We start from the raw sequence: 11,135 nt of genomic DNA, 5'->3' as shown, positions 1-11,135 counted from the left end.
TGTGGCCTGGGTATTACTGAAGCACGGAAAAATGAAAGAGTTAGAGGATAGAAGGATAGAAGATAGAGAGCATCAGGGAGGAGAAGGGGCAAAGGAGGAGAAGACAGGAAAGAAGGTGGGAGGAGGAAGGTAGCAACAAGGAGGGGAAAAGAGAGGTGAAGGGGGAAGAGGAAAGGATCTTTCACTTCAACAAGCTGCACAGGTTGTGACTAAATGAGTCTTTTACTCTCAGATTATTGAATATGAAATCATGGAATTAAAAGTACTTATTTAAATACAGAGAAAATTGGAAGCAATCATTAATTTAATTGTTTTTTTCTTTCTGCTTCATATGGATATGAAAAAAACGTCCTTCTCATTTAGCTTCCTTTATTAAAAAAAATATAGTGGAATGTGTGCTGGGGCTTTCAAAACCAAATTTTTCAGGGTTGGGAACACACATAGCAGGAGTAGAAATTAGATTTTAAGTCGTTACAATCAGAGACTTAGCTTAGTTCGTGGTGTGAAAGAATCCAAGTTAGTACATGGGGGATGATCATACAAAATTGGGCAATATCAGAAGATATTAAAGATGGTGTCAGGGTTGATGCTTCTGGGAGATTGCTGCTCAATGTGATTAGCTCTGTGTCACAGCATCAGGTATTCCATCAGTGAGAACCAAAGAAATCATGAGTCTCAAAGACAAAGCTCAGCTATGTTTTATAATAGGGAGAGCAGGAAATGAAAAAGAGATAGATGTTTGAAGCCCCATTTATTTTAATCAATTAAAAGTATCTATATTTTGTTCCTTCCTCCTGCCTACGTCTCCCTTCCCATTTCACATTCCTCTCTATTAGAGATATAATACAGTAGCTGGTTTCAGAGAAATAAACCAGAGAAAAAGGGAATGTTAGATACTCTGTAAAATGGATACTAGGGCTTAAAAAAATTAAGTTTATTTTCGTTAATGAAATTCCTTTGTGATTGATTGTATCAAGCAAAATTTTAAAGAAACTATTAATTTCAATATATATTGCAAGATACACTCCCTTCCAACATATGAATTCATTCCATTTAACAGACTGGATAGCATGAAGAATTATTATCACATCCATTCTCTGTATGGGCCTGAACACAAGGTAGTGAGACTCAAGTTCTGTACTTCAGCCTCAACATTGGTTTCCTGTATCTAAATACTGCGTCATTATGAAAGCATAGTTTTGTTCTTTTCGAGGATCCTAAACTGAGTTCACAGAATCAGCTAATGAGCATCTGATTGTTATCGAAGATTTCTGGAGTGGATTTGAAGCCTCCCACTTTGAAAATCATTACATTTGAACACTTCTCCCAGGCATTCAATGTTTAGTATGTTAGAAATATCTTTGCAAGTAATTAATTGAGTAAAGTATTTAGCGTGTGTGTGTGTGTGTGTGTGTGTGTGCGTGTGTGTGTGTATGTGTGCGCATTTAAGAAATGGATATGAATCTGTTGGGAATAAATGGTTGAAGTAAATATATAATTTAATATTTATAAAAGAAAAGCATTAGAACTCATCTTAAAATATTTACCTCTTTAAGTTCACCTTCAGTATTAAGAAATTCTGTAACTCCACTGATAAGTTTGGAATTCATAAATAATGCCTCTCCATACCTCAAAAGATAAAAAAAAAAGGCTTAATGTTAATACAGGCAGTAATTTAAGAAATAACACAATAAAGAGTTTTTAGAATCCTTCTCGAGGGTTCCATTTGACCAGTGTTGTCTTGATGCCATGAAGATCTCAGAGCATTCAAGGTCCATTTCTCTAGGGAGTCAGAGAGGTGCAAAGAACTGTGGCTGTGGGATATCAGCAGAGGTCCCCTGATTTGGCTCATAATTTTTAAGAGAGGTCTGAGTTGTAGTAAATTAAAAAAAAAAGGGGGGGGAGGAGACCTCTAAAATTAGATTAAGAAAATTACTGTTATATTCCCAATTCCAAGGCCTGAGGAAGAAGTATTTGAAAATTTTATAGTAACCTAACTCACTATATGGAAAAATAATCTCAACAAAGAAAACAGAACTGCAAGATAAATTTGGGCATTACAGTATATCACACAGATCCTTTCATCTGGTCAGTTACAACTGACATTGGCATTCTCCTTTTACATGTGGGTATTAAAATAAAATATCAAGTTGTTCATTTGAATTGCATAATCCTACCACAAACATAATTACTTGACTCATGACCCAAGGCAAAAAGCAATTCGTGTCCATGAGTTAGAAAGATTTCTCATTTTATTAATCTGTCTCTACTATGCTAAGGATACTTATCACAGGCTACTGTACTCTTAGAACTGAGTACATCAAAAATAAGATTCTGAGTATTTGGAAGCAAAGGTCTAGCCACTGTTACAAGAGGTTTTCTAATGCCGCTCTTACTTTTGGAACCTTAAGTAATTTCGCTTTCGAAGCCTCAGTTTTGTCATCTGTAAAATGAGGAGACTAAACTGGATGACTGCTATAATTTTTATAATTCTAACATCAAACTATTCTGTGGGAAAAAGTTATCTAATTAAAATTAAATAGGCACTTAATAATAATGTAAGTAATCAGTAGTAATCACTATGTGGTTACAGAAATGGCCTATTGTCCAGGAATAAAAATAATTTTTTTGAAGAGCATTTTACTTATACTTTCTTACAGTCTTGTGAAAATGAATAAGGCACAATCCTTTCCTTAAAGGCATTATATTACCAGTATTGTAAACAGATAATTTCCATTTATTGTGGCTAAATATAATTATAATAAAATTATATACCTTATTAAGAGAGGGTCTTTTTAGCTGTGGGATCTTGGGAAAGGATTCAGGGAGATGAGGTCACATAGAATGAGTATAGAGTAGTTTCAAAAATCAAGGAAGAAAGTAATTTTGGCAGAAGATCAATGTAAACAGAAGTAAGGTGATGTGAAACAACATAGTGTGTGTAGACAACTGCAAGCATTTGGTATTAAGAGTGCTGGGGATAGAAGAATAAGCAGGCCTAGAGGTTAATCAGAGGACTTATTAGGGACCTTAGTTTTCAGAGTAGCACAGAACCATTGAAGGTTTTACATTAGAGAAATGTCACAATTGTTTTTCAGAGTGATTCTTGGGACAAAGGGAAAAGCCGTGTGTGTGTGTGTTGAACATAATTATAGAAGCAGGGTGGGAGAAGGGTATTGTTAAGAGTACTGGTAAGAGATAAGGCAGTGGTAGCAGGAGAAGACTAATACAAGAAACATATAGGAATTATTAAATTGACAAGACCTCAAATCTCATTGTTACGTATGGGAAGGGAAATGGGGAGCTGTATGTAGATTTCCAGGTGTCTGGATTGAAAAATTGGTGGATAGACATTGTTCACTTAGAAAAGGAAGAAAGGTGAAAATGATGGGTTTAGCTTTGCTGGTATACCCTAGTAGGGGATCCCAACAGACAACTGTCAATTATAGGGTGTAGCTTGATGAAATGTCTGAGTTAGCAATATAGATTTGAGAGTAATTAAAACCATGAGAGTAGATGGCAACTAAAACCAGGAAGAATCTGCCGGAGAGGAAGTAATGAGAACATTGGACATTGTCCCCATGAACTCAAATGTTCAAGGATTGACAGAATAGGAGTAGATGAAGGCTATCTTATTTATCAAATTAAATGCTGCCATATCTGTAGATATGTTAAAATCTCAACCTTTCTACTTTTTGATTAGAAATCACGAACTCTGAGACAAAACAGCTATATCAGGAACCAAACATTTTTTGATAGAGTCTAAACTATATATACATTACACTGAACTCTGATCTACGAAACCACTCCTTAAAGAAACTATGTGTACTGGTAGATATTTGATACTCTTTATAACAAAATGCTTGTACAAATTAGTTTCATCATGTGTCTAACTATTTACTACATTATGTGTATGACAACAAAGCAAGCTCTAATCTTCAAATCATTCCAATTTCTGAGCTGAAAATACAAAAAGAGCCTTTGCACTTTCTAGGAATATTAGTGCTTGCTGACAATAAAATATCCATCGATAGAAATATGTTTGAATATGACACATCTATTTAAATCGAACTCTTTATATGAGGGCAACTGATAAAGGTGTACTTTTTAAAGTAAAGTTTATACACCAGTTTTTGAGACAGAGCAGTAGGTCTGCACACTGTGTAGGGACATTTAGTTTGAGAACATTCAACATTTACAAGCTCTATAATGAATTTAATTTTAAAATACCATCGAGATTATCAGAGTAATAAATTAACATGTATTATAATACATTTCAATGTATAATGAAATATTTCTAAAATTGAGGCTGAAGAATTCTCACCATGAAACAAGATGTCTCAGGAATGAATTCTACTGGAACTAGAATTATATAAGGATTCAAAAGTTCCCTCTATATCATGGTTTTATTTCATGTGTTTTATGATATTTATATTTAACGGAAATTTAAAAAATTCTACAGAAGTAATTAAAGTTTTCTTATTATAGTACCATTATATCTGATTTATAAATCATTTTTATAACACATTCAGGATATAGAGGTTTTATGATACAATTTCTTCAACCTTGGGCAGTTTGATAGATTGTCCAGGAAAGTTGTACTACTAAAACTTTTCACTCCCCACATTATCATATATGATTTCGGTTATTCATCTTTAATAAATGAATAATGTTATAGACTTGTTAAAGTAATGTTGAGTTTCACAGGAGTGACAACACCCATCTTGGCTGACTATTTTAAAATCTAGTCCTGTTACCTGGACCTTTGTTCTAACACAAAAAGTTGGGCTTTTATTTCTCAGATGTCAGCTACATTCATTCATTCAAGAATGAATGATTGAACTCTTATACCTACCTGGTATTTAATATCTTCCACTTATCTCTAAAAAACTTCCAGGCAAGGTCCCTGCCATGTGGATTTCGAGCTACATGGATTATCACATCGATTGCATCTTGATCCAACACCACCTCAGAATTCAGTGACAGATTCAGAAGCCTTTAAGGATAGAATTGTGGGGAAATTTTTAGTTGACCAACTTCAACATTTTTGTAAAATTTCAAAAAATTACGTGATTTAATTAATCATATTCTCCAAGAGAACTGTCCAATGTAAACTTTACTAATACAAATGTATCAATAGAACAATTTTCTGGTTATAAAAGAAAGGAGATCAAATTCATAGTATGTTAATACATTAATTAAATTCTAGAAAAATCTTGTAGTAGAGAAATCACAATTCTGATTCGATGATGCAAACTTACTTTTAAAATTCTTTATAGTAAACAATTCCTTATATAGTAAAATATCATCTTACATATATAAACATATATGTAAAAAAATTAATTAGAAACAAAGGTACATCTTTCAAGTCAACTAGTTTTATTCATGTTAACACAACAACTTTCTTTAGCTCTATAAAGATATATTTTACAGTAACTAACACGTATTCAAGGGAATAAAAACAACTTCAGAACAGTTTGATTAATAAAGAATACTCTCATTACACAAATTTAGAACATTAATTGACCCACCTATTTAATAAATTCCTGTCATCACTGCAAGTTAAGGCTTCCAACAATATTTTCTTCTCAGAAACTGCCGTGGTGGAGTGGAATTTCATCCATATAAATTCCCAGACATCCTCATCTAGCAGTGAAACTCCTGTACAGTAGACGATGTCTCTAACATTTAGTGGTATTCTAAAGAAGCAACCCATGGTGGTTTTCTGTTAATTAAAAGCTTCATAGTATTGAAAATAAAGACAGGTGTTGCTTTACTATAGTCAGTTTTTTAAAAGATGATTTTTTAATTAGATTTTACCTGAAAGAGAATAATACTATATAATAATATTTAAAAATATTAGCGACCATGAATAAAATAATGTATTTTATTTAAAGGTACTTCTGAATGAAATTTTTGTTTCTAATCTTGAAACTATATTTAAATAAAAAAAATGGAACATAAAGGCTTAAAAAATATATAAATAGAGTGCTTTATATTTTCACCAATATTAATATACCTATCAACCAAAGATTTTGCTCAAGAAAGACAAGAAAGCACTGGTTGAAAAGACTAATTTGGGTAAAACAGAAACAACAGAAACATTTCCTCCTAAATTCTTAGAAAATTTTTTCTAAAATTATTTTTCTCAAATAGCTCTCTAAATTTTGGAACCTAAAAGATTATTATACAGATAATAAATAAATAAAATATAAGTAGTAAATTTTGAGAAAGTAGAAAGTTCTTTTCTCTTATGTTTATAAAGGTGACTATAGAAAATAGACTACATTTTTACTTTAACTTCAAAACTATTAGAAAATTTAGTTAGTCTTGCTATTTATAAGTTGTATGCACTTTGCCATAGCAAATTTTTACTAAATACTGTTTTTTTTTTCAAATTTCAATCTATACCCCACATTTTAAAACTAGGTTCTTCGAAAGAACACCTCAATGCTTAAATTTTAAAAAGTTAAAATGTATTTCTGCTGTGTGGTATATTCAGTAATTTATTATTAAAACTTCTCATTTATAATTTGAATGTAGCTAATAAGAATTGCTTTCTCTAGATGACAAGATAAAACAATCCCTTCTAAAGTTGTAGGACTTTGATGGTTAAAACACTGTTGTGGTTAAAAGAATACTTGAAAAACAGAAGAAAGTATCTGAATGACTATCTGTAAGGTGATCTTCATCTTGTTCTGTTTAGCACTAAGTAGGGCTACTCAGGATATTGAGGATGGTGCATTAAGATACCAGATGTATAGAGTTGTTAGAAATATCATACAAAATTCATGGTTCCCAGAAATGGATAAAACTGTTTTATTTTGTCTCTTCCTGGAAATAATTAAAGTTTTTGGAGAAAAGTTACTTTAACAGTGCTGACTAAAGACATTTTTCTTTGTGGTATTAGAGGCAAGCATTTTGTTTGTTTGATTTGTTTTATTTTTAAGGAAACAAAAGGAATACAAACATTAGAAAAAAACTAGCAAAGAGCTTCATACTTTCTCTTATTTTCCCCTCTTACCCCTGGATCCCCATGAAGAAAGTACCAACAATCATCTTCCCAGTGGTTGGTGAAAACTTTTCCCTGTTCTGTGAATGACTTGCTAGTCACACAGCACACCCTAAATCACCAAGGAAAACACTACCGCCACATTTTGAAGAATGTATCAATCATGATGCATACAGCATAAGATTACAAAGACGCCTCTATGTTCACTAAGTGCAATAAAAACGCTAAAAAATCTAGTCTTCTAAATCAACAGCTAGGGAAGAATATGAGTCTTTTCTTCCAAAAATTACAGGCTACAGAGTACAACACTGTATTATTGTCATGATTTTGATCAAGAGATCAATATAAAAATTTGCAAGAAATAATAATAAAGTGTCTATTATAATCATCAACTCATCAATCATTGCACATTTTCTTAATGTTAGACATAATAGTAACAGTTTATTTTCTAAGAGAAATTCATTAAGCTATTAGTACATCAGAGAGACTACAGAATAAAGCCTATTGAATTGGGTTTGTTACTCTCTGTGAAACCAGTCTCCAATATCAATGGTTTCAGGTAGAAAAGGCATATAGAAAAATAGAAAATGGGAAAAAAGTAAAAAGAAAAAGAAAAAGCAGATATGTTTCTTGGAACTAACTTAAATGTCATACACTATTATCACCAACAACAGTCCATATTTTTGTTATTCAGTAGTTGCTACTAGCTGATGCTTAGTAGTGTAAGACAAATAAATAAATGAATTGGCCAGTCCAAAGCCCTGGACACAGGCTACGGGACATAAGAGGTAGAAAATAACACTTTTGTGCAATACTGCGTTTAAGGTTACACATCTTATTTTATTTAATCTACATAACAATATCATGATCTCTGTTATAAACATCTTTTTTTGTGAGAGAGGGAACTCTTTTCCTAGGGAAGATATTTTGCACTATAACAACTGTATAGTAACTTGAGAACCAGTATGATCTGTACATGAAAGTCATTCTTATTTTTATCATTAGCTTAGAGATGGCTAATGACAATGAAAATTAGATATATTGATTTCTATTAGAAGTAATATCAAATAATTGTCACAAATTCTGATTTTTGTTATTCAATAAAGCTATCTGATAAAAAGTAAAGACAACACAAAAATTTTAATTAAAAAATAGTATATCCTTTAAAAGGGTACTATCACCAACTCCTGCACCTAATCGATGGGCTGCAGAGTAATACCAATGCATCCAACCTATAATTCTCTTAGTGCTGAACTGGACACCGATATCACTTCTAACCTCTTTTTAAATTATTACTAGTATTATTTTTTTTTATATCCACAGCATAATCAGTCATCTTTGAGACATATTCAATATTGGCAACACTGCTTTTCCAACAATAAGTATCCATTTTGTTCATTGAAATGATCTTTGTTAAGACGCAGCCTCTGGGTGACTGAAGGATATAGGCTGGTAGTGTATTTAAGGAGCTGCTGTATGGCAAGTTGGTCATACACAGAGCAAGGAAAAGAAATTTTAAAAGGAGACCCAGCACTAAAGTGTTGAATGAAATAACAGACAGACCACCCTGAAGGAATCTCACAAAAGTTGTCCTGGGCAAAGGAGTCCTTTGAAAGCAAAGCTGCCCAGAAGAGGGGCAGATTCTATGTCTGAAGCTGCAGCTACAAACCAAGAGAAAGACCATATAATTTGGATGTGCTCTGCAAGAAACTGCGGGTCAAGTTTCAGGCTTGTCAGCAGCTGTCTCTCTTTGCATAGCAGATGTATCAAATTTGATTACTATGAAAATGAAACACATATATGTTTACATATATAATTTAAAGCCTGTTGATGGTCCATTGAAAAATAATCCTCAGTATCAGCTGCAAATCCCTGAACTCTCAGGAAAAAAATAGCTCTATCAGCAGATGCTAAGAGGTATGCATTGCTTAAGATTCATAAGGGAAGAGCGAGGACAGAGCTGATTAGTTGGAGAATACTACTCTGATTTTTCTAGCATCTCTTCCCACCCCATCAACCTCTCATCTTCTTTGCCCACCGATCAGACAAAGAATCCATGCATAGTTCACAAGATTATTTGTACTCATTGCTGAAAATAAAACAAGATTGGTGAGTGCTGAATTTGCCAAGGGCCCTTGGTGCACGAAGGTTTCCATCATTAATGAACCGCCCCCTCGCCCTTGTTGCTAAATTTGTAAAGATGTTCTAATAACATTTTAGCAAAATAATTGCTCTGGGGACAGTTTAAGATCTCATTGTATAAACCAAAGTCATTAGGAACAAATGAAAAAGCTCATTTGTTTGTAAAGCATAAGCTGATAAACCCACAGAACCCATAGTTGCAAACAGTACAAATGAGTCCTGTGAGATTCTTGATGTCAGGATTATGGGGAGAGAGGGCCCCTTCTCGTGAACAGGGAAAATGTTTATGAAAATGTGAATATCCCCACAGTCATTTCCCTTTAACTGCTGCCTTGAAAGTGAATCTTTTAATGGAATTTTATATTCTGGGAGAGAAAACTGTGCTTGTTCTTCTCCAAGTATGGTATACATTGTACACATGAGCAGGGAGGTAGTCTCTCTCAGCTGCCTTCATGAGAAGAATGGGATAAAAGCTTAGACAAAAAGAAGTGCCTTTATTTTTACTAGGTTACTAACACTGCAGAAATAATTACCTAATTAATGTAACTTGTACTATATATTTTTATTCTATTCTCTATTTAAATAGAATCATGATAGAGTTCATTTGTATGATACAAGTCGCAAAGCATAAAATTTCAGTATACTCATGTGAAGTAACTTGTTTTTGTATTTTGGTGATATGTTTAAACATTTTTTACTTTGCCGAAAGAAAATGCCTATAAACTAAATGTTTTGGGGTAGAAGTTAAAAAATTAAGTTGGTAGAAAAATAAAGGCATGTATTCTTTAGGAACAATTTTTATTGAGTTAAATAATAATGATGGTGGAATGGAACTAAAATTTTTAAATCATAGTAAGTTGGTACTTTGGTTATTAAATAAAAAATTGTGAAGTAAATTGATAAATTAAGATAAATAATGAGAAAAATTCCTGAAGGTTTTGCTATAATAGTTTTCATTGCTGCATTGTTTTTTAGGGTATAAAATCATGAGTCATCTAAAATAACAATCAGGGACTGGTTTGAGTTAAGATAAAAATAATGATTAAGAATGATAATATTTAATGATATGGTAGATATATTATTTAATATGATGAAATATAAGGACAGAGTATGTTTTGAATATAATACAATTGTATTATATTTTAAAAAAACATAATGTATATGTCAAGTAGAAAGACTGAAAAGATAAGAGAATATTAACATTTGCCTCTAGACTTAGTAATTCTAAATAATCAATCTTTGTTTTTTTAACTCATATATTTCCAATTTGATAATTTAATAACTTTTACAATTACTTTTGAAATATAAGTAAATGTATAATTATATTTATAAAGTTAAGATTCTGTTACTATTAGAATAAAATACATTTCAAAATAGAAAGATGATATTGAATAAGATGTAGAAGTAATTCTGATGATAGTTAAAATATCTTTCATAGGAAACTATTACTTGACAAAGAAAAAAAAATCACACTATTTTAAAATATAAATTTTGACCAGTAACTAACTCTAGATTAGACAAGTCAAGGTCATCACTTTGGTCTTCATTTTTCATTTTAATTGGACAGGGCTACAGTTCATGAGTTCTAAGGTTCTTTCTTCCTCTGTTATGCAAGATTATTTTCATTAGTAATTGTATTAACATTAAAATGTGGTTTTAATTATTTATAAAGACAATGAGAAAAATTTCTCAAATCACTAATCTCTCTAAGAGCACCTCTATCTTTCAGGGGCACTACACATGCTATTGATATAGAGTGTGGCCTACCATTTAATTAATTTTAATTAATTTGCAGTTAATTAATTCATTTAAAAGATCATTTGCCTAATCCAACTAGAAATTAAAAGACAGCTCTGGTTGAGGCTTCATCACCAACACTGAAAATCTTGTTCTGCCTTCTAAATACTAATATTCTTCTTCTAGGGCAGACAATCTGTGACTATAAAATATTAAACTGAAAAATAACCTACATTTACAAAAG

At 32.0% G+C, this 11,135-nt stretch overlaps 1 protein-coding gene across 1 annotated transcript in view; it reads right to left on the bottom strand.

The window, feature by feature from the left end:
• The window catches only part of TRHDE (thyrotropin releasing hormone degrading enzyme), a 341,392-nt gene that overhangs the window by 6,361 nt on the left and 323,896 nt on the right, over positions 1–11,135 (bottom strand). Inside the window, exons 16-18 of the mRNA XM_011374415.2 lie at positions 5,532–5,699; positions 4,856–4,996; positions 1,548–1,629 (exon numbers count right to left, since the gene is read on the bottom strand). Of these exons, the coding sequence (XP_011372717.1) occupies positions 1,548–1,629; positions 4,856–4,996; positions 5,532–5,699 (391 nt within the window). The remainder of the gene's footprint in view (positions 1–1,547; positions 1,630–4,855; positions 4,997–5,531; positions 5,700–11,135) is intronic.

The sequence above is a fragment of the Pteropus vampyrus genome, unplaced genomic scaffold (genome assembly GCF_000151845.1).
Source record: "Pteropus vampyrus isolate Shadow unplaced genomic scaffold, Pvam_2.0 Scaffold9, whole genome shotgun sequence".
Classification (NCBI taxonomy): domain Eukaryota; kingdom Metazoa; phylum Chordata; class Mammalia; order Chiroptera; family Pteropodidae; genus Pteropus; species Pteropus vampyrus.
The sequence above is the reverse complement of the archived record's forward strand: the minus strand, read 5'-3'. Positions and strand labels throughout refer to the sequence as shown.